This window comes from Plodia interpunctella, chromosome 10 (genome assembly GCF_027563975.2).
Source record: "Plodia interpunctella isolate USDA-ARS_2022_Savannah chromosome 10, ilPloInte3.2, whole genome shotgun sequence".
In the NCBI taxonomy this organism is placed as follows: Eukaryota; Metazoa; Arthropoda; class Insecta; order Lepidoptera; family Pyralidae; genus Plodia; species Plodia interpunctella.
Window position 1 is genome coordinate 4,334,469 of NC_071303.1, and position 25,922 is coordinate 4,360,390.

At 34.3% G+C, this 25,922-nt stretch overlaps 1 protein-coding gene across 2 annotated transcripts in view; it reads right to left on the minus strand.

Moving 5' to 3' along the window:
• zfh2 (Zn finger homeodomain 2) overlaps nucleotides 1-25,922 on the minus strand; it is a 120,115-nt gene that overhangs the window by 14,587 nt on the left and 79,606 nt on the right. Inside the window, exon 5 of one of the 2 annotated variants that reach the window (XM_053750565.2) lies at nucleotides 8,410-8,442. The exons of the other annotated variant lie outside the window; for it this stretch is intronic. Within the exon in view, the coding sequence (XP_053606540.1) occupies nucleotides 8,420-8,442 (23 nt within the window). The 3' untranslated portion in view covers nucleotides 8,410-8,419. The remainder of the gene's footprint in view (nucleotides 1-8,409; nucleotides 8,443-25,922) is intronic. 2 annotated transcript variants of the gene reach the window in all.

Consider the following 25,922-nt stretch of genomic DNA (forward strand, 5'->3'; position numbering starts at 1 on the left):
CAAACGTTTTAGGCGTAATTAATTCGTGTCCAAGCGTCGTCGGAGCGTAATTAAACATTGTCTGTAATTACCCACTTCGGGAGTTGTCGGGAAACTTTGCCGGACGCCGCAAGTGGCTGGCTCGGCGCAATTAACACCCCAAGGACGATTAACCAATTAAACCGTAGACGATCATTTTAATCTTGGTTTAGATTTTCAGGGAAAACTTCCTTTTGACTCACCGGCCCCCATCACAGGGACGGACTACAGAATTGATTTAATCTTTCATAAATTCTGTGAGCATTTCTTGTTAATGTTTATTTATTGGGTCCTTCGAATGTTTTTAAAATAGAAAGAAAATTTGCATTTGTTACACGGATTTCGATAGTTTACAATTCAAAGCGACTCAGAAATCTGACTTACAAATTGGTAAAATATTCTACTATGAAACTCAAGACATTAAACTTGTGTCCCATTTTATTTTGATATTTTTCATGTTGTTTGTCGTTGTTGGAAACGAAACATTTAACAACATGCGAGTACATTTAAAAAGTTATTTAAACCTTGTATCTTGTTATTAAAAACTTAATTGTGATTGTTTATTATCACATTGCTCTTTATACTTGTATCTCGCCTTATTGACTGTGCACGATAAACTGATAAGTATTCTGTTCTTCAACTTCCGTGGTATTATTACTACAGTCTTTTAAATAAGCAGCAAAATTTATTACTTCACATTAACACTTTGATCCTTAACCCTAAATATCTTAATAATAATTAACAACAAACCTCGGCAGCTAATGACAGAGCGCCTGAGGGTTGAGTCATTAATTAAGATAGCCTCGGAATCTTCTTACAAACAAAGTATCAGCCCTCAACCCTTCGCTTTAATTCAATAAAGCGGTGTAAACTGCGCAAACAGAAGGCAGAGAAAGGGTTAATTTGCATGTTGGCGTTGCAGGGTTAACCGCCAGTTCGTTAGGGAACTTAGGGACGAGCAATTAATAAACCCGCCACTGAAGGGTTAAATGGAAAACTCGTGGGAACCTTGCGGTAGGTCAGGGCCCGCTCTTTTTCATTTGACTTTTTAAAAAGCACTTATTATGTCTTGTGAATTACAGGGTTGGCATTACAAACTGTAATTAAGGGAAAAGTTTGATATAAAAGTGTTTCGTGTACAGGATGTTATGAAGTCGAATTGTCAATCAATAAAAAAACACACACACACAAAATGACTTTTGATTGTTTGATTACTACTGAGGGTGAGTTGCAGAGACGTTTAGACAAAATGGCGTACTTTGCGTTTTCTGCACACGTTAAAGTTAATGTCAAATTTAACGGTGCAACCCACCCTAAAAGTTTCATCCCGGGAAATATATATCGGAACCGTTCATAATATTAATACAAAAGATAAATATTTTTATTCGGGACGTATTATGGTAATCTTAATACGTCCCGTATAAAAAACTCGAGTGTTCGGAAAGACAAATGAAGAAATGTACCGAAACACGCGTAGGGCGTTCCCCATGCATTTGTAATCCACTAATTTGTTGTTTCAACTGGTAAATAACAGGCTTCCAATTATATTAGTATTAATGAGGACACAGCCCACTGTTTCTTTTACACTTTTTAAATGTTAAAAAAAATGATTCGAGTTTTTGTTATTTTTACTGCTAGGCATAAAAAACAAACCCTTATTATACGGAATTCTGAATTTAAAAATGTGTTTAAACGCATTATAAATCGAATTTTTGTTCATGAATTTAAAAAGAGTTAATTTCATATTTGGACTAATACTGTTATACTTAAATAAAAAAGGTATAATGACAATCGTGTAAAAGAGTACTTAGCCGATGGAATACTTTGTGTTTAATAGAGTTGAAATGTACTGCAAAATGTGCAATAGAACTTAAATCACAATTTTACAAATGTCAAGTTGTTTTCTTTCCATTAATATGCATTTGGAAGATTAATTACGAAATTAAAAATGGAATTACATTTTAGCATGGTTCATTAGGTGTAAACAGGGCCGTTGCGGGTGATTAAAGACGACATAAGTTGACAAGCCCTGTCAGCAAGGTGTCGAGTGGTCATTAGCAGTAAGACAGTGCCGCCATTAAAACTAATGTGGACTATGGCCGCAGGACGCACACGGTAGACGATTTTTTTGAGGTTATGATGGAAAAATATAGAATATTGAAATTAAATAAAAAGTACTTCGATTCACGAAGGACTTATGTTATACTATTTTTTCAAATATTCATCACTTTGGCTTAAAATATGTTAAATTAAGATATCTGTAAACAATGGCTTTGATGATGAGAAACGTTGTCGGAATTATAACTTTATATTAGGGTCAAAAAGGTGGGACTTTTCAAAGTATTTATGATTGTAATACACTTGTGCCGTGTCTAGAGTGTGCGTCCGCGATAATTATCAGCTTTTTGTGAATATTTCACGGGCCGTTTATTCCGATGTCGGAACGTGCGAGCCGGGCTTTTTACTACAATTATAGGAATTGTCTAACGGACAATTTCTTTGGATTGGCTCGCATAAGGGTGTTAAGTATTGTTTTGCACTCATTAAGCATTATTTTCAACAAGTATATAGTTTTATTTTCTAATGTTCCATTTTTTATAGTCCCTAATGTGTTTCATATAGTGATAAAAAGTTATTAATAGAAAGGGAAAAATTAACTATAAGTAAAGGAACAGGAGTGCTTCGTATCTTATGAAATGGATAAAAGAAAAAGAAAAACGGAAAATTTAACCCGATCTATTTCATTCATTATGAAATATTCTGAATAAATATTCAATGCAAAAAATATATATATCACGTGACATTTTTAACACTATCAATGAAGCCACGAGCGTATCTGTTGCAACAATTTGAAATAATAACATGTAAAGGGCAAGCGCTCGTGGGTACGTGTGCCGAGCCGATCCTATGCGAGGACCGATGCAATTTTGATTGATCGCATTGCTTAGTGTAGTGTAACCAATCTTATTGAAAACTATTGTATGGTATCGGACGCGGCTGTGTGCGACGCAATTTTAAATTGAAAAAAGCAGGGGACAACCCTAGCTCTATCCACGCCGCGACATTTCATGTTTAGGGAGTCATTATATGTGGGTTTTTGTTAAAAACTACCATTTTGATATTATATACGTGATGCTTTTCGCTGGTCATCTATGTTTTGTTTTTTTTTTTCATTCAATATTGTGGTAGATTTAATTTGTTTGCTGCTTGGTTATTTAGGAATCATTATTTATTAGGGATACAATTTATTAACAAATTTCATCAAAGATACTACTTATTGTATAATATAGATGATTAAGTAAATAATACAAATAATACTTAGTAAGTTTTTTTAGACTTATATTTCTATTTAAGTACATTAAAAAGTAAGCAAAAGTAAAAATACAAAATTTGATTAAATATATCTACAACCCATTCAACGGCGATTGTTTGCCCTGAGATCGAAGCATTTGTCAACTTGCAAATATATTGTGCAAACGCAAACAAAGTAAATTAAAATCAATCAATAGCAATAGGTGATGCGGACAGCACAAACAGCACAAAGCGTGGCCTCAACGACATGTCAAACTCACTGTCGATGTTTTTTCAATCGATTTAAATCGATACAGAAAGAGGGATTCTTATTTGGAGGGTTACGATTTTCAAACTTCAAACGCGGGTAATTAGGGGAGATTTTCCTTCGATATTTAAAATACTAACGAAGTATCCGATTTTTACGAATTCCGAATTACAAAGCAGTGTAAACATCGTCAGTGAAAACAACAATTAGAATAGCCGATATCGGGCGCCGCCGCGGGGTCCTTCGCCCACGTGGCCCCCCTCTCCCCATTATTTTATCTAATCAAAAAGTTTTAAAAGGAAAAATTATGCCGGCCTTTATTATGAGTCAAGTTTCTTTCGGAGGGGAACAGAGGATATATTTTTAATAACGGTCCCCGCTGAAGAAAGTCATCGCACGAATTCCCGCGAAATAAAGATTTGGACGTTGTCAAAGTGTGAAGTTTTTGTAAATATTTACCTTTTCGCGTTTTACGCTCAGAATTATTTGAATTTTATGTCGTGGTTCAATAAAAGGATGGGAATGAAAGAGCTCTTATGAAGTGAGGTTATTGTGCCTGCCATTGTGCTGCATAAATAGGTATCTAATAAAGAATAGATTTGAAAATTTTAATTTCAAGTTACTATTTTTTTATAATGAAATATTTATTAACTTATGTCTTGAATTCGACATGTAAGTATTTTCAATTAAAAATATTTAGGTAAAAAAAACATAGTATGAAGTATAATTTCGATAAAGTATGTCTTTAAGTAAGTCAAGCCACAAGCCAAAAAATATTTATTTACGTTTAATATTAAAATTAAAACCCTTTATATGTGGGCTGATTCGATTTAAAATCTCATTTAGACAAGTTCTCTAACATACGTCTTATTAGAATCCCAATCTCCGTCAAAGCACTTATTAGATGACTCGTAGTAATAGAATTTAAATAAATTTCACTTTTATCTTGCAGCTCGTTACTTCAAAGGCGTCGGATGAGACCAAACATTTCTATATAAATTAAGGAAAAGATGCCTCGAAAAAAAGCGAGGGTGGTTACCCCAATCTCCTTTATTCAACGTTTTCAGTAAATATGCTTCATTTATATCATTGCTGGCGAAAAAGGAATCATATGTAGCGGTGTTAAAGTGCATTTTTGGATGAGCGAGAGTTTGTATGTTTGAATAATATTTTTCTGAGATGGTATTATTATTGCACCTACGCGTAAATCAGTGCTCGCGGCGCGCATTTTTCAGACAAAAAGATGCAATTATATGCAAAGGGAGGGTGTAGTAACAAGGCTGATTTCAATATTCTTTTTATCTTAGCTTAGTCTTGAGATAGTTGGAAAAATCTTAAGTTTTGGTGTCTTTTCTAAATATAACTTGGTTATAAATATTACGTTCGTTTATCAAAACACTCGTACCTACATATAAAATAAATTTTAAAATGTTATGTTTCAGTTTGCTACTCTTTCTCTTTTGAGTAATTAAAATAATGTCAACTATTAGAACAAGGGTAAAATTTTGCTGTTATTATTAACTAGCTCTTACCCGCGGCTTTGTTCGCGTGAATTTTTTCTGCGAAAGGCATGATTTTCAGACAAACTTTCACGCCCAATTATAGTCATTTGGGGGATGATTTTTGAAAAGTACGTAGGTTATGTTTGAACGAGGATAACTACATACATACCAAATTCTATCAAAATCGCTCAAGCGGTTTAGCCGTAAAAGCGAAACAGGCAGACAGATAGACAGACAGACAGACAGTTTTATTATGATTTTTTCAACGACGAGCTTATTGGCAACCTAAATTAGCTTTTTAAAATTTACGCTCTGAATTTAAATTTCTCAGCGTAGGAGATATTTATTCGGCCAAGATAAGTATCGGCTTTGGAGAAAAAAACAATTTTAAATTACAAATGACAGATCCACGCACGTGGCTGTGATCCGAAGTGCGCAGTAACACTCCAACAAATACCTACTTGATGACATTGGGTCAAGGCTGGCGTGGACAGGGGTCGGTGTTTTGCAAACATTTGGCCAACAAACACCAGCTTTGTTGATCCAATAAGATAAAAATCTTATTGGATTGATTACAGCATTGTTACCATTGAAAAATAGACATTAAAAATGCACGGTTTTTGAAACTACGCAAATGCATTTTAAATTATTTCATTCGTTTTGTGATAAAAAAATGTGAATTATATTTTATTACAAATCTGATTCATTAGTGTTGGAAAAAACATATTTTACATGTATTATTGAATTTATTTAATGAATGAAATTGAGTCACCTGATAGTAAGTGAATAGCATAACATCAATGCTATTGTCAAATGGTCAAAAATCCATGCATGGATATTGTTTTTTGCGCCATAATCACATAGTTATTATTAGACACATGTCAAATAAATCGCGAAAACGCGCTTTATCTCGTATCTCTGAAACGAATAAATAAGTTTTCAAAAGTAGCGGTAGTAATGTAACTAATATAAAGTATTTAGTCAGAAACAGGAAATAATTCGTTCAAATTCTTCGAAACACTGGCCGAAAACACCGTTTGTTTTTACTAAGCTCAAAAAGATATGTGTGGCCCCACGCGGCGCTCTCTACTACCCAAAACACATTCCCGTAATCACCTTATAAAGGGATTACTATAAATAAAGAGGAAAAAGGAAATTAAACGCATTATACGAGGAAAAAATTGCGTCCCCCTGCAATATGTGGGCTCCCAACTGATAAAACACTTTATGTGCGGGTGCAAATGAAACAATGTGTTATTATGTATTCCTGTCAGTTACACATAGCTAGAGGAAAATGCCTTTTTTGATACAGGGTAGAAGTGTATTCGGAACGTACTTACTTATGATGATAATAGAAGAGAAAGCATAGATTTTTTTGTTCAGTATTTTCGAGATATATAGATATGCAGGTATGTTGTTTTTGATTTAAACACAGGAATCTATTTAAAACCCTTTGATTTATAAAATTGAAAATCAATGTTTTAGAAATCAATGGGCTTTGAATCTATATCGTGTTTAACTATTTGTAATAAGTACATTAATAATCATTTTGGTAATTCTAAGTATTTAGAATGATAATAGTAACGATATTGGTCCAAAATATAATTCGCTTACAGCAACCGAAACGTATTTTCTTCGGGAGAATCTGTAAAAACACATAAAAACTATGCAGTTACCCCGGGCCCCGTCCGAAGCGGGGTGTAAGTAGGGGATAAAAAAAAGAAAATGAGGAGTTATGTTTTCGGTAATAAAGGACGGACGAGAGAAATCGTTTAAGACGGTCAAATGAGATGGAACGAATATATTTGATTATTTTTATGGCGTGGAATGGCTATACGTCGCGGCCGGTTAATGTATATTGGTTTACTACACTTTAATATTATATTGTTTATACCTTCGGATTGGACTTTATTGAATTTGAAACATTTTATGTTCACCTTACCTTTATGAGATATGGATGTTAAATTAAATTGCAACTGGAAAAATTGCCTTGAAATTGTCCAATATTATTGCGGAATTTTTCATGGCGCATTCTTTTAGAAACAGTATTGACATTGTTATCCACGTGCAGTCGTTGATAAATAGCTACTGAATTGAAATTTTCTAAAAGTTCTGGCTTAATGTCGTCAAGAATACGTACGTGCTAAGTGGAGAGGGAAAAACATAAAAGCGGATTTTGGTTTTTGATGCTCTATGGCCTAAAACCCATAAAAAAAAAAACAAAAGAATTTGAATTTTGAATACAAGTCTTGTATCGGTATGATTGCGTGAGTGCAAATTGGTGTAAATATTTCCGCCAATAGCAAGCTGAGTTTGACATGTCACTCACACATACACAGAGGTCACGGTATGCATTACTTGACTGCACTCTTGTTAATTTTGGATGGATTTGATACGCTGGGGTGAAGTATCGATGGGAGCCTGGGTAAAACAACAGTCGGTAGCGAATATTACCTTTTTTAATAAAATATAATACCATTGAGTTGTAGCCTCCCGAAGCTGTAAAAGACTAAATAATCATAAGACTACAGGAAGTCCTTTCATAATGTTTACATTCGTAAATATTTTTAGCAAACATTTGAATTGTTACTAATTTCTTCCTACAAAATTTTACAATTTAACATCTTTTCTCTTTGATACTTATCAACAAATTCAAAATGAAAGAAAACATAAATTATTTTTAAAAATATAAAAACATGTGTATTGAATGTACGTATTCCAATGTTATTAAACCCAACGTGTCTTTAAGCTTACCTAAAATAAAAAATAGGAAAACAATCACAATTAATAAAAAATTGCTTGCATCGAGCGTATATCGCAAATCACAAACACTTGCCTCCAGTAATATGTCATTTTCAGTGATTATTACTTTCTCTGTCGAGAAAACTATAAAAACCGCATGTCGTTTTAGCAACATTGTTAAAATGTGTGACCGACGCACACATGCCTAGATCCGTGTCGGTGTTAGCGCACACATTCGTATGACCCTTCCGTCACATAATGAAGGGAGGGCACCGTGATATAATGCACTTTTTTATTGCTCGCTCCTTATACCCACAAGTAAAAAAATGCCTAGTACACGCGCGTATTACACATTTTAACTATTAGCGTTTTTTATGTATGCGTTGAAGAAGGGTTCGTGAGGCCAGAGGGTAAAGCCCGCTCGATTCATAAAAAATGTACGTCAATTTGAATTTTGCAAGGATGTTCGATTAAATGAGACTTCAAAGGGTCACGAGAGAGATTTTGTTCTAGTTTTCTATCTATCACGATCATTTCACTAGTCAAAATCAATTTTGATCCCACTTAGGTCAATATTTTCGTACTTACTTATGCGCGTTTAGTAGCAATCACAGATGTCAGCTTGCGTGTACATGAAATGTAAATAAGAGACGATTACACTCACTGAATGGAGAAATTAACTACAATAGTCATAATCGGGGCTAACTCAAAACGCAACCTTCTAAGGTCTTTGGCGTAATAAGAAGGGCAAGTTGAATTTTATTATAGACCTCATATTTTATTCTCATTACGAGTATTATGAATGCAGATCCTTTAATCCTAGTGTCAAAGTACATTGAAAACAAACAAAGAACTTTAATTTAATTCGGTCCGGACAGCGACTGTCGCCTGTGTTTTATCATCAGGTAGCCTCTGGATTCGAAGAAAAAATATTTATATCTCTTTCTATTAGAAATCCCATTGTTCGCGCGAGGGCACGTCAGCACGCGACAAAAGGAACATTAATTATAATATCCGATTAAAAAACGCCATTTAGCTACGCGAGAGAAAGCCTTTGTTTGAGATGATTGAATTTGGAATTACTAACATTAGCTCCCGTCTCGAGGGGGAAAAAATAGTCACCCACAGGTCTGTTTGTGGAGGACGGCGCACTTAAAAATTGGCAATACTTCGGGAGCAAAGTGCTACTTGGGACGCAGTAAAGATATCAGATTACGCGGGGAAAATATGCCTACTAAGACACGGACAAAAACTATGAGCACCGAGAGACTGCCGAAATATGAGGATCCAATTCCATAAACCACATCGGGTGGAGGAAGCAAGCGAGTTATGTCCGTACGTGCCCGCACATAGTAATTAGATATTACGTTACCCGGCTAATCGTAACTCGCACGGGTGTTGTTTTACCGCGCGGGGAATAAATCACCAGAACAACAGGCAACACCGCGACACTACAATAAAAAAAACAATACAAAAAGGAAACAATATCAGCGTGCGGAACAAAAGAAATTATACCAAAGCTCGGAATCATTGCGAAAAAAATCGTTATCATAATAAAATAAAATGGCTAAATAAAAAGCAGTTATAATATAGGCAGAGAACAATAAGCAGCATTTTATGCGTTCGGAAACGAGATTTGTTTAGCTGCCATAGACAAACTTTTTGACATTTCGCGCTCGGATTGCGAGGAGCAGCTGTCGCGAATTTTAGTATTAATTTCGCTTAGATGAAGTAACGCATTTTAATGAGATATTTTGCTTCGGTTGTCCGCTTTTATGATTACTAGCTATTCAGATTTTAAATTATTCAGGTGGGGGAGATATGTTGCTGCATACACTTAACGATATAAAAATGCATAGTTTATCCTCTATATATTCGGTGCCAGTTGAGATAGTCTATGATAGAAATGCGTAGCGACGGTTGCACACAGGCTTATATTTTTATAATAACGCGGCCGCAGATGCACTATTAATCTCATACGAGTAGTTATTAAATCTTGGGAGAGCGGGATGTTGTCGTCGGACATTATTATTAATGGAAGTGTATCACGGGAGCCATTAGACACGTAATTAACATCGATCGCAGCTAAAAAAACAACTTCTCGATGGAAGTGAGAGTGGCGTCACTCCGGCAACGAATAAAAACGTCATTAAAGATTGATTGCCGGGAGGAAGTATCATTAATATTATTCAATTAATAAAACGTAATTTTAGCGAGGTAAAACGCGCACCCGGAGAAGGAAAAAGCAATTAGTGGCTAGATTGCGATCCGTCAAAACAACTGAGTCGAGTGCCGAAAAAAAAAGCGAGGAGCATTCATTAGCGTAGAATTCGCGAGGGGTGAATATATAAGGACTTTTTTGCATAAGACGGTGGCGACCCCGTTTTTGAGTTTTTTCAACGTATAAAAACAAACTATGTGGGTGCTCCCAGTAAGCGGTTTTCGTCACACTTGCTGACTGTTAGTGCTGACGAAGTTTTTTTTTAATTGTGCTCGTAATTACTGTTGTTATGGTTTTATAGACGCGTAATGAGCGCAGTCGCGCGGCGACATTTGCATGTGATTGCGGGGACTTTTTTTCGTCGTCACTTCTGTTGATGAAGTTTTTTCGCGATTTTTTCTAGCTGTGTTTATGGTGAGCGATACGGCTTTATTTAGAGTTTGTGGTGAAACATTTCAGTAGCTGCTTGTTTATGGGTAAGGGGTGTTTTATTGTTCCTTTTTTAAATGTTTGCATTGGCTATATCATGCTAAATTTGCACGATAACGCTGATTCATGGTTTTGTTTAAGTTTTTTAAGATTTTCGTGGGGATTTTTTACTTATTAGAAGAAATGTTAGATTAGTTTTCTGTTCTTTATACTTATCTTTAATAATTTGATATTTATATTTTTGTTTTTTATTTAAATAAATAAACTCAATAACTACTCGGGCCGTTTTTGATAGAATTCTGCACAGAGATAGACGAAACTTTCAAGAGTAACATAAGCTACTTTTTTATTATGGTTTTACTGAAGCCAAGCGGACCGATAGAGATACGTAATATATATTTGTTTATTATGTTAGATTTGGTTAAATATACAAGATTTTACTTGAGTCAAGAACTTAAAACAATAACCGATTTAAAAAATATTTCTGCTTAATAATCTAAAAAGTTATGCAGTAGTAAGTTGGTTTACAAGTCAACGCTCTGAACTCAAAATAAAAAATCTCTCTAGCAGTACCTAGGAGCATCTAAGTGGCGATAGGTAGTAGCAAAAGTCAAGTCAGATGCTTCTAAGCGCCTTGAATGAAATCTGACACCATCGTTACAAATAACACACTTGACAAAAAGAAGTAGGTGGCGCTACTGTGCAATAATAATTTAACCGCTGTCATGCACAACACGACATAATTCGGCAAAGCGGCACAACGTCGGCCTCACGTGCAGACGTCTTCGATTCGGTATTAGCAATCATTAAATTGGAAATAACGCTATATCGGCGATACACTGCTTTTCTTTTATAAATATCTTTCACGTGACGTGAGCCGGGGCCGTGTCGTGGCACGAACCCGCCGGAACGGTGGAAATATTCAAATAGCGATATAAAAAAGACAAGTTAGGTAGCATTTAAAAAGCTTGTTTGTTTGACGATGAATCGCTCCTAGACATGGCACTGCAGGGAGCATCCGTCTGCAGATTTTGGTAATCGATTCCTTTTAATTTATTTCATCACCAACTTATTAATGAGTTGTTAATTTCTCAATGCATCGATAATTTTGCATTATTTTCAAACTCTGACAATGGTGTATGATTACACTATGCGTTATCCCTTTTGGTGTTGTTCAGTATCAGATTCTCATAAGAATTTATCTAATTAGTACAAATGTAACAGCTACCTAATTAGAATTCTTTATAAACATGTTTGTTGTGATTGTAAATATAATGATTAAATTTTACTCCGCCACGTTCGTGTGAATTATTTGATATTCTATGATCTATTAACAATGTTAATACTATAATATGTAACATATTCAATTTTTAAATTCTTATTTATCTCGAGAACTACTAAATTATCAACAATACCTGTTTGAAATTTCAAGTTTGCATATCTCGTTTATGTTGGGTGCATCACCAACGCACGCATCCGTTAACGTTGATCTATTAAATAATATTAAATCAATATATTAACCAGCATTTCAATAAAAATTCAACACCACATATGAAATTAAATAACATGAATATTCATATAAATCAACATTAACTCTAACAATACACATTGATCGGGTAGCAATTTATTTGCTTATTTATAGAAATTTGTAACGCGTTTTAATTTCAGGCAGCGTGCGTGTGACGTCTGTTTCAGATTTTAATTTACTTTTCTCGTGTGTAAAAAAGAGATGACGATATTATCAGAGGGTATTGGTTGCAACCGATTTTTGTCATTGTAATGGGAATCATTGATAGGATTTTTAATGGTTTTAAAAAATGGCGACAATGGACCAGCGTCGATACGACAGGGTTATTTATTGCTATCGTAAATTGTAGCTTAAATTAAATCGCTTCGAAATCCTGACTTCCTCTTGCTAATATATTTTTAACGTTTCCAATAATTGAAATAAATCTATTGAGTTAATGTTCCTTCATTTTCATGCCCATATATATTTTATAGCTCGGACAAATTCGAAACTGTTTTATGTCAGAAAAAAGTAATGATAATATTTTTTGATGTTTTTTTTACTTGAATTCAAAATAAATGTTATAAAAAACATTTATTTGACCTTACAACTTTGAATGAATCTATAATCACGACATTTTACTTCAGGAACGATTTATTATAATTATATTCTATTGCATTGTGTTTGTGATAATAATAATTTATGACACTGCAATTAAACCCATCATGCTTACGTAAATGCGTGTGAAACCTGTAACTGTGCGAGTGTAACCCAAAAAGTTACTTGTTCAATAGAACAATATGGCTGACCCTTAGCTTTGAAGAGTTTTATTAAACATATGACTGGATTCTGCAAATCATGCAAGCAAAACGTAAACATTTCTACCTTTGTAGAGGGAGATTTAAAACACGAACAGAATAAATCTTCGACAATGTCCCGCGAGGATCTAAACAATGAACCTCTCCAAAGAAACAAAGGCGGCACCCATAAAAATCTTGCAAATACAAAGGAATCTGTGAACTATAAGCAACCACAGTGTTCCGAGGTGCCAAAGACAATGATAATTGTTCCACGTGAAATATAGTGTTGCCACCGACAAAAGGGGCATAGAGAAAAAAATTACATTTTTCATTGTACCTTCGGCCATTCACTACAGGTGAGGCGTGGGGTGGCTCCTGACAATGGATTGTATCAATGGACGATACCAATTTTTTGCTTAAAAAAATATTAGGTATTGAGAAAGTTTCCTCCATTAATTATTTGTAACAGGACAGACGGACAGTGATATGGCATTTCATTTTTCAAGTAGGGCGTTTTGGTTTATTTAGCTATTATTAGTATATCAAGTAACTAAAATATCTTGAACAACGATTTCTGTTTTCTCCGTAACCCGTAACAACAATAGTTTCCATTGATGTTTGTGTTAAGTTAAAAGAAAGTTCAGTAGCTTAATGTTTGTTATTCTGAATACTGTGACCACCTGAGGTTGTGATATAAGAAACAAGCGAGTAAACAACTAGAATTCAGTAAGTTATTTAAGTCTGTTACGATTTTCGTTGAAAAAACCTATGGGCCAAATTAATTTCCGAGTTAAATTTAGGAAGCAAACTGTATATAAATAAGCTAAACTCAAGGAATCCTCCAATTCAGACAATTATTAGCTATCCTATGAGGGTTAACAATTGTCTAGAAAAGCAGTTCCTTGGCTCCGTCGCTTAACGGCTGAGAAAATAACCAGAAAAGAAAACGCTCATATGTGGGAGAATCTTAATTTTAATTTTTCAAAACGTTTTTATTTTATTATACATCTACAACTGCTAATATTATTTCGAATGAATATTACATCAAATCGATTCTCGGTAGAGCAAACATTTAAGTGTGACAAAGACACAAAACATTAGCACTAGAAAAACAAGTCGCTGAATAGGGGGTTATCAGTGGTAGTCATTTGTTAAGATCGACAGCTGCGCGCGAGTGTAGCGGAGTGCGAATTTGAACCCGAAAAAAAAACCACTTGATGAGTTGGATAAATTAGGTACTGGCATATTGTGTCTGTAAGTACTCAATTTTGATGTTGCTAGTAAAAAATCGATCGGAAATTTGTCGTCAGTTACTACATTTTTATGCAACAACCTTTATATTTTATGGAAATATTAATGATGCTTTTGTATTAAAGCCGCTTGTTTACTGATATATTCTTGGAGATACATGTATGTATATACATGTGTGTAACTCAATTTGATTAGATATGAATATTTTGAGAGGTTTGATAGAGTGACACACTTGTATTATCATGTTATTTATATAACATGGTAGGTAATGCAACGTCCAGATAGTTTTTGTTGATAGTGTTTTAAAGAACAAAGAGGTCAAAGTTTGATCTCGTGCCAAATACGATAGTTATATTGTAGCACTTGTAGATCATTCTAACTTCATCTAGAGATTTATGAGCGCCATAAACCTCTTAGAATTCTTCAGGTAATGTCCTAAAATTTACTGTACTTTTGTTTACCAACTCAACAAAAAAATATTGAACAAATCCTAAGACAAAGAAATGTCCTTTGTCTTACGTCATGGATTTAAAATAAAAAGCATTTGTTATGGGATTAGGTCCCTTGAGATTCGAGATTCGAACCACAATTGTTTGAAGACAATGCATACGTGTTCAGGTAGCAATTTCTATTTACAAAAATGACAACATTTCATTTGCTTCTAAAACTTCAGAAATTCAATCAAAATCTACCTTATTGATATAAGATTTAAAGTTCAACGCTGATTCTTTTAAATGAAAACTTACTTTCTGGCGTTGTTCCGCGAATCATAGACAGTTATTTTGTCGCTAAACGTAGAACCAAAGGAGTATTAACAAAGTCTGCATTGTCAGTAGTGATAATCCTAATGGCACGAGAAAAATTAATTCGTTTAGGCAAATCGTTAGAGAGGCGAAAATGTTTCAGAGAGAGAGACATTTACTAGAATGGACTACCCTAATTCCTCATTTTCTAAATTGTCCTTTCCGTTCTTTTTATTTTTGTTTGTTCCTTTCCAGATCAAATGGTGGCGTGTGATTCCGCCCCAGAATAGCACCGCTCCGTATCCTCTTGAGGATGACGTACGAGGCGCCTAGCACATAACCTAGATAGCTGATAGACAACGATAGCATTCCCGCTGAGGGTTGACTTCAGACAGGCGGCCGGTTCTGGCAGAAAGGGCAAAGCCAAGAAGTGCTGGCTTGATTTCGTCAAGCGTTTGCCCAGGGTACGCTTTTATGCCTTTAACTCTAATTCGCACGGCATCCTTACAGCGACGGTTGACAGGCTATTTGGGTAAAGCGCCATTTTTTTTTAAATTGAGTTACATATGATCCTTGGACTATGCAGTTTTGAAATTTGTTATCGAAATGCCTCGTGCTGTATATCGTATCAATTATAACCTAACCAGATGAAAGTCAAACAATATTTTCAAGGAACAATATCTCTAATAGTTAGCCAGTAAGACAAAGTAAACAGGATGGGACACCTCGTACTGGCCACGATGATTCCGCGAACATATTTGATCAAGATAGTGAGCTAAGAAGATGTTTGTTTTACATATCTTCGAAGCAAACACCAAGCCAATAACTACATAAATTATACCAGATCGATCCTATCTCCACTGGGTAAAATGGAAACAAACTATTGACTTCGGCAAACCGAGATAAAATAAATATTTTAGGGTGGGCGCGCCCTAAATAAACACATAGGATTTGCTGACCGCCGATATAGTTTCAATTTAATACGCCGAAATTTCATCAATGGACTGCCGGGTGAAAAACTACTTTATTAGAAGGTCACACGTCACAATTTTGCAAAAAGGAATGCGTGAAGATGAGTTTGAGGATGCGCGTTATCTAATGCGATGTTTGTCAATGATTTTTTGCGGTTTTTCATCGTCTTGACCAGAAAGATAAAATAGGAGATTAGTCTTGTATTCCTGTAATTTAGTTAACACCTTGATAAGATGTTGTATATATCTAAGTAGTAAATACTTTCAATATCAATAACTAGCTTTTTCCTCGGCTTCACCCGCGTTTATCTCGTTCGTCCGCTCATAAATTATTATTGTTAATATCTCAGGTTCTAAGCAACGTATCACGATGAAATATAAACCAGATTTTAAGTTAGACCATTTGCGTGGTGCATGAACTAACATACAGACAGACAAAAAAAATCTAAAAAATATGGTTTTGGCTTCTTCCACGTGTAGCTTTATTATCTATATTATGCATATCATAAATTATAGTTTTTCGATACATTGTAGTAAAATACATAATTTTAACGTATCGTACTATTTCCTGTATAAACTAAGTTGTATACTATGTTTAAGAGCTACATTTTAATGAACTAGAAAACAAAATAACCAAAAGCGCTTTAGGCAAAGCGTGCTTATTAAGTATAATCTGTACAACTATGCAACAGAATAAATAGCATGCCATAATTTATGCTTGCGAAAGTATTGTTCGGGACCATCAGATAATGAAGTAGTTAGCGCAGACTAGGGCGGGATACTTCGACTTATAAATACTTATAATTAATACCGGGGCAAGCCGGGGCGGGACGGCTATCGCTCCGCTTATCAGTTGAAGCTATATTTCTTCATTAAACTTGCAACTTCGCCTTAACATCTGCTGTAAGAATTTTTAAGCCGTTTAAACATGCGTGTTTTCAAGCAGTGTATTTGTTTACATTTTAGATATATAAGGAAACGTTACATAGGATAGATTTTTGAATCCCCGAATATAGGTAATTATATAGGTATTTAAAAAACAGCCTCGTTACTAAATATTATATTAACTGTCTACAGAGCCAAATTGGATTACGTGTATCCACTCGAACTATATATTTTTCTTTTTCAAGAAAGTTAAACATTATCACCTTTTAGTCCCAAGTGATTACTCGTAAACATTGAATACTAATAAAAATTCTTAGAAAAGCGATAAGCCGATCACATTTTAGAAAACACGCGTGTCTTTTTTTTTACTTTAAACAGAAGGCGCAAGAGAGTAAACGGTGATTTATCAAATAATATGACAGTGTTCGAACATAATTTTAAGAAAAATGAAAAGAATATTGTGTTTCATAATTAATGAACCAAGGCTTTCTGGGTAACAGAATATTCCCGATCTAAGATTTGGGCGTCATTACTCGTCTCTTTGTGCGACATTCTTTGCGCCCAGGTGTTCACATAATTACATCGGATGGTAAATGAAAGGGACAAACGCATAATGTAAAACATTAGACAGAAAGAGACGCAACACCGGCCCTTGCGTTGATTGATAACTGTGACAAAAACGTAGCAGATGAAAAATAATAATTATTAGATCTTTTGTTAAAAGGTGTATGAACTAAATTTAGGGGTGCCCTTCGTGTTTTTCTATGGCAAATTAGAAAAAAATAATACAAGCAGCTATAGTAAATTTATTTCAAAATTACACACTTATCTTACAAATGTTAGTAGGTAAGTATGTGTTTATTTTCATTACATAGGAAAAATCATGAAACATACCTAAGAAACAGCAACTCCTTCATTTGTGCAACAGGTGCAATTTTAGCTTTAAATGCGAAAAATTAAGTAAAAAATAATTTAAGAGTAACCACTATAGAAACATTTAAAAAAAGTAATATTAGCGAATACATAGGTAAAGTAAGGAAAATTTAGTTTCTGTAGACATTAAAATAAAACTATTAATTATTTGAAAATATTTTTATGTCAGCCCTGAATTTGAATAGCGATGACAGTTCGCAATTAAGGATTGGCAACCCTACGTCCACCGCCGGCTGCGCTGCTCACCTAGACCAACAATAAGCTACGAAGCGCGCGCAGGTAGATATAAAAACAAATCTTTATTTACACATCTGTAACAGCACCTAAGCTTTATCACACTTGAAATAAAGATGATATTGGAGTTGTTTTACATTTGGCTGGGATATTAACATTTGTATGAATGTACTTATATTTTTTTTCTTTTCATTAGCTAAGTTCGCGCTTTATGGATCACGATCGGGGTTCGACGGACGTGTCTTATTGTTTCGTCAAATACATGAGAATTTTGTCAATAAAAGCTGGGTGGTTCGGTTTTTTTTCCTTTCGGTAGATATTTGATTCTTTGAAATCTTGATGAGTGTTTATTCAAGCTACGCATTTTTGCCATAGCTCAGTGATTTAATCTCGGGAGACGCTAATTTATATTTAAAAGAAGTTCTCTTAAATATTTCGTTTCTAATGTAACTTATTTGTCTTGACCGTGCGTTCATGCAGTTTTCATGAAAGTGAAAATATATGGTAAAATGATATTAACCGATAAAAAAAATTGTTTACTCATAGGAAAACATTGGATCATCGGAAAATACACAAATCAAAAATGATTAACCCGAGTTAAGTTAAAAAATACGAAACATGTATATTTTACTGTTATTAAAGTTGTGTTAAATTTTTTTATTGAAAAGGTTATCAAACAAGATAAATAAATATACGTATGTTTTTTATCAAACAAGAAAGACGGAGGCGGACGCGAATCATTGCAAAAGTACATCACATGTTTTGTATGTGAGCTTTGTAAGAGCGCCAGGAATGACTACTATTGCACCTCGAATTCGCCACTGTTTAACAAATTTTCGGCGATAGTGTTTAGATCTAATAACTGCTCAAAATGACTCTGACAATTCACTTTCAAACGAAAATTTTGAAAAATACCATACACTTAATATACACTTGACAAATTATATGTTGTTATTTCGGATTTTGTATTAGGTTTCTTAGGAAAGTATACTTCCACGAACTAACGTGCTGATGTGCCTAATTTCGGCTGAGGTTAAAAAAAATAGTAATTATTTTGAAAGGCTCATTATTATGATAGGTTCAACATACATGAGATTGTTAGGTTATTTTCATAGTCTCAGCTTTAATTATGCATTCAGCCGTTTACCAACGTGACTAATTAAACTCCTCAGGCCTGTTGCAATTCGCGGAGTTGCCAACGGAATGCAATGTTGCATACGCATGCATTTTGCCTTTGTCGGCACACACAAAGCGTCCGTTCCGGCTTGTTTAACGAAGAATTGTTAATTATTGTGAGGCAACCCGGCTCTAATCTATTGGTTTTTGCAAAAACCCGACAAAGCTAACAATTACACACATTTTAGACTCTATTGCTAAGTAATAGGAATTAACAGTTTATGTTTGAAATTACAAAGGTGTACTAATTTAGATGGATTGGTATTAGCTTTTGAAATTTGATATAGCTCATCACGGGATGAGAAATAACGGGAAAAAAATATTTATGCAATATGTAAAAATGTCTCAACATAGTATTTTGCATCTTCTTCCTTTATTTATGTTCAGTTATCATTTTCATGGAAATTACTTAAATCTAATTTATTGGCTAAAATATTTCTACTCTGTAAATAGGTAGACGTTAATGATTTCAGTCTATCGTCCGTTTGCTTTAAAGACAATAAATCAATATAATCTAATTAAAAGCGTTACATGTTTTTTGTCGGAACGAAACAAGACTGGTATCGATTAGTCGTGAGATTAGAAGGAGAGGTCCCGCGGGTCAGCGATCGTATCTCCAAAGATGATGCGTCAAGCCGTCCATCCACTGTCGTGTTCCTAAATTATTTATACAATCTAATTTAATTTAAGTCCCCTGACCTTTGGCCGTAGTACAGACTCGTAAGAAGGTAATGTCGTGCTCGCTTTACACTATCAGCGAACTCAGACAGCTACCGCGATTGAATGTTCATTGCGTAGTTTCTACGTGAGCTTTTTATTACAAAACCAGGAATGCATGTCGCAATTTCGGGAAATTGTTTGTCGATAGTGGCATCGGACACAGACCAAGCAATTTATGTCAAACTAATATTACAAATTATACGATGTATGTTGTGAATGTGGCATTCCTATACACACGAATAATGTTAGTGATGTCACTACATAGACTGCCGTAGATATTATTTATTATTAACAAATCACAATGCACAACACATTCATAAAAAACACCAGAATTTTTCTGTCTCATACAATTTTCATGTCGTCGCATGACTTACTAACGCTTCTAGTATTTTCAAATGATTCGGCGGAGTCAAAATGAATTACAAATGCTCTTCCAGTGTTTTCCGATTCGAATTTGAGCCGCGTTAAGGCTATGACTAAGCGTCGATTGGCAATAAAAATGCCACGGGCAAAATTTCTATGACGCCCCTTATCTGTGATTCTAGACTGGCCTTCTGCAACCTAAAAAGGTTTATCAACTCTAACTAACGCGGTCGTCAGTTAAGCCTGCGCGCTTTTTTGTATTCAGTCTATGATTCCTCGACGGCGATACATAGTGATGTGGGAACATCTAGTGTGTGTAGCATTTAAATACCACAAAGATGGTTCGCAACACTTCATTTTTCATTCACAAACCTTAGGCGCCCCTTTATAAGCAGCGCCCTGGGCGGTTGCCGTATCTTACGGCTTCGAGAGATTTCCAAGTTCCGGCGGATTGGCGGGAGCGGGCTGGGGATAATGAACCTTTAATCTGTATCGTCATTGCTCAAAGTTTAAAGAAAATAGCCCCACAAGCTATTTTCAAGTATTAAATTGATCCTAAGGTTGTACTACCACATATAATAGTATCTGTACGTACGTACAGATACTATTCCCACCACTATACTATACTATCGCTGGATGGAACACTTGCATTTATGTATGCGCGAATTATTAGAAAACTTAAAGCAAATTGTTATACATATTTATTAGATTTATTCCTTGTTGCAACGACATTGTTTTATCCCGAATTATTTCAAGCAATTTCTTTTAGATGATTTTCGTATTGTTGATTTACTTAAGAATATCACCACCATAAAAACTTTCATAGTCGAGTCTTGCAGTAATTTATTTAACAGCTTCTTAATTGTAATTTTGTTTACAGACTTATAAATGCAGTCACCTTGTATTATGTAAACATTCTACCAATTTTATCATAAAATTGCACATTCATATTTAAATTAAGACCATTTTTTTACCGCATTACCTCTTTATTATTCCTCGTGGGTTACATTATGATACACTTAGCGACTTTGGTCTCGACTCGATTTTAATACGTCAAGGTCTCTATGATAATCGCATATTTCCATGTTTCGAGAAATCCATATCAGGCGGTATTGTTTCTCAGATATATATTTAGAAACAATAAAAATTATAATAAATATATTAATAGCTAATAGAGGAGTGTTAATTTTGAATAATTTCATAGTTATGTTATTTTACTTATCGAGTTGTAATAAAATTTTTACGTAAATATTATTAAATTATTTTACTAAATCGTTTTTTAATTGTATTAGCAAAAATAATAGGCGACTAATAACTATAGAACAAAATCGTGTATGCATTTTCTAAATCAAGAATGCATCTGTAATTACATAAAGTTGCACACACGTGAATGCAAATTCAAGATGGCGTCACATTATTTTAGTCTTGCGGCGCGGCGCGTCTCCCGCCACGCAGTCTGCGTCCGACTTTACGAGCCACTTTTATTGGCTACCTCACATCCGACGATCCTCAACCTCCCATTCACTCATAAGAAATATACTTTTTTACTGCTATGTCACTTGGGTAATTTATTGACAATGAACGCACGTGCATTTCTATTAATATTTTATTGTCGTAAGGCTTTATGTGAGCTCTCCGACTATTGTTCGGATTTCGCGTTTAATTGATCGCGTATGCGTTATATTGCTAATAAATAATCTGATTTATAAAACATGCAATGCAGTAAAATGTGCAATAATTATTATTTAAAATGAAAATGGTTGTTGCTTTATTAAATGTTAATCTTGAAACTTAAATAACAGCTTGATCAAAAAAATTAAGAATCTCAATATATATAAATCATATAAGCTTTAAATAAATAAGTACGATATAATAAATAGAATAAAAAATCAGTACGAAAATAAATAGCTACTAGTTATAAAACATAGGTAAAATCGCAGAATGAAATAGTTAAATGATATTATAAATTACTAGCCGGCCCGGTTCGCACTTGGTCTATGTTGGTCTTGGTCTACCTTTAGGAATTAGTTGTCTAAATAGCAGTGAATACTGCATCAAAGTCCTACGCGTGGTTTAAAAGAAGAAAGCTTAGAAACAAACTTACGTGGAGAGCGACTTGCTATGTAGTGATAAGAATCCTAAAACCTAAATTCGTTCACAACAGCAGCTTTCAGGGCACAATCGACCACAACATAGTGGTAAATGCATCAACTAATTGTGTTTTCGAATGTTAATCGACCGATCTGACTGACAGCCCCATAAACCATCTCCGATGCCGTAAAAGTCGTGTGTGGTTTTTCAACGTCTGACGCTCGACTTCGATATTATATTCCGAAATAATGACAATTCTCCACTCGAGTGTATCTCCATTTTGGTACGATATTTTAAGGCAATATTGCCTTTAATGTATTAGCCTTTTTTATTATTATGTATACAAATGCTTAATGGTTTTTCAGGAAGATTATGGAATAAAATAGTAGATTTATTTAAATAGGTATAAAATATTGTAGGTGTGTATCAAAAAGGTTGTATGTTCTACAATTGTATCAAAGTTATATGCATGCAATAACCTTCTGCATACCTTCAATTGTAATTGGTTGAGACAGCAGTCGATTGGTGTGCTTGTAACATTGAAACATTGTAACATTGAAATCTTTTCATTTTATGTAATTAACAGCTTATAGCTATTAATTAACAGTTTGTAGCTATTAATTTAACCCTTAACCTAGTCACACAGCACAGCTGTGATGATTTCGATGAGAGTATAAATGTCAGATAGATTTATTTATTTAGTGACGAAATATAATATAAGAAATATATAGCCATAATATTATTGTGACAACTTTTAATTATTGGTGATTTTTATTTATTTACTAGATCTTTGTTATTAGAATTTATTATATATATTTTTTATTTATTTACTAGAATTTATTTATCATTTTAAGTAATACAAAATATAAGGATAACTTATTATGAATTAAGTTGTAACAGGACTTTAATATAAACTTTTAACGGTCATCAATCCAATAGTCAGTGTGGTTGTAGCCTTGTAGTATCTTACATGCGTACCTGGAACATTTAAATAATGGCACTAACTCACTCAAGCGCAGAACAATGCTTGAGATCTTCGGCACCTAATATGCGCATTGATTGGGTCCGCGTAATGTTGCGGCTTACAAAATGACGACTGTAAAAAGATCGTCAGCTCTCAGACTATATTGCGCGGACGCACGGCGCGGTTAGCAACAACGATGTTAAAGCGGATTGGTTTAGATCAAACAGCTAATAAATTTTTATGGCTTGACTTTTGTAAACTGAAAAAATAATTAACTGAGAATTTTGTACTATAATGAAGGAACCCGGATTTTTTTTGTGAGTATTTATAGTTAGTTATGAAATACCTCTATAGATGCAAGATATAAGAACTTACTAAATGTTGTAGCGCAGATTCATGAGGTGATTTCAACTTACCTGAAAAAGAAAGGTTTTATTAGTCAAAATAATAAACAAATATATTATAGGAAACTCTACCTATATTTACTGTAGACATACATTCTACTTTCTTGGGTTCGAATTTCTGATACAAAATGTTGTGTGTATATGTTTTTTTTATACATCCAAGTAGGCAAACAGGCATGTGGCCCACCTGATTGATGGTAAGTGGTCATCAGAGCATATCAACGCTTGCAACACCAGATGTCACACGGGTTGCATACTTTGTGGCCTAGTTACTCTGCGTCTGCTTCTTCACACCAGAACACAGCAAGCATTACTGTTTGACGGCTGAAATAGACGAGAGTACGACGACTTTTGGACGAAGGTTTACCTCAGATTATGCAAACAAAGTTACGGTTAATCCTCCCGGATTGAAGGACGGTGGTAAAAACCGTTGAGGAGCGAATGAAGCGACCTCGGCATTCCGCTCGCCACGTAGCGGCATCCCGCGCATTCCCCGCTTTTTCCTAACATGCCTGCACGCGTTGCAAAGTAAAGAGAATACGGAAAATAAATAAATACGTAAACAGAGAATGTAGGCTGTAATAATCACGAATGTATTGTGTAACATTTGAGGTTATTTTGGAAACAAAAATAAGAAGCAGTTCAGTTTCTCAATTTTTTTTGTTTTGTATCGTTCTAACTTTTTGTTTAAAAACAATAATGGAGTGTCTATTTGAAATATCAATAAAATATATTTTAAAAATTCACATGGGACTAGCCTAAAAGTCTAAATAGTGAGTGCTTATGCGAATACGTTTATTGTTTGGAATTGCATATGTGGACTATGCGTTTACGTAGATAGCCTATCAATTATGCAGTTGGTCACCAGCCTTAAACATCATGCATTTGCATATTCCTTTACGATTGTTTTATTCAATAGGAGATAAAATTCAGGAATTCTAGAGACATATGCAAGATCAATTAGAACATTGTAAACTTAATTTATTTGCTTTACTATTAGTTGGCAAATAAACTAAGTATACAGTAGTTTTATTGCAACCATGCAAGTCACCAGACTTATATAACTTAGTTACCTTCTACAGGTATTGCAAATCGAGCAACGTCTCATATAAAAAAATATTTATATAAGTATGTCACTGAATAAAGGGCACGTCTGTATAATCAATATTTTGTACCGTGGCCTCATCTAATTGCACTTAATTTTTGCCTCTACTCAATTATTTCTAGAGCAACGATACTTGAATGGAAATAAAATGCTTGTTACCCCGCTTAAGGAGTTAAGGAGTTGCGTGATTGAAAAATAGATCACTTGGCATAAGTTTTTGTGGAGCTATCCTTGGTTTTTCTTTCTAAGATGAAAATATCTTATAAAATGTTACTTACCCGGATAACACACACATCATATTAATTCAAAATATCTACTTAATTATGAGAAAATATAATTCAAAATTCGAGGACATTTATTATTATTATTTATATTATTCCCTTTTACTATTTTTCGTTTTCTTGTTGTGTATTTGTTTGTTGAACATTAGGAATACATTCAACATCTGAGCAACAACATCTGAGGACAAATTATAGAAATATCAATAAAGAACGACGTACTCACACCACCAAATGATTGAAATGACACCAAATAATTGTGATAAAACAAGATATCAAATTGTACTCGATTATACAAATCATTGGTTACATGAGAAATCTATCTTATTATTGTTATATAAGAATATATATGATGAAGACATCATATATATTCTTCATAACCAAAAAAAAAAATAAAGCCGAGAGAAAAAACTTCTCACATTACTAATAACGGGTCAGAATCTACTTGTAGTCAACTTTTGGAATGACCGCTCGAGTAACGACCACTTACACGCGAATCCATCAACATAGTAGCTACGAAACGTTAAATCACACCGATTCCACACAATGAGAAAGGGCTTGGGAACGTAACGAGAACTTATTAACAAGCATTGACCTATATGACGTAGTACTGGACAGCCGGTCCTGGATCCAAGGGAGCAGTTTCTAGAGGCGCTAAAATCATAATAGGTATAATTAGTATTGACTAATTATTGGATACGTTGGTATTCAAAAAATATTGCGTAGCTGACTGACAGACAATGTACAGCCTAAATAGATAAACTTGGGTTAGAAAGTTGAAACTTCGTATGCAAATTCAATGAGGAGAGAAAGCGAGTAACGTAAAAAATCTTTTTTACCATTTAAAATTTCAGGCAATCCACTCTGTTTCCTGATTTTTCAATGGGTACCTAAACCAAATTTTTAAGTGCCTATATGAAGTCGCGAGCAAAAGCTGGTAGTAAGTATAATAAAATGCGTGCAGATTTTTTTAGGTAAAGCTAAATCGTTCGTCGTTTCTGACATCACATTAAATAACATCAAAAT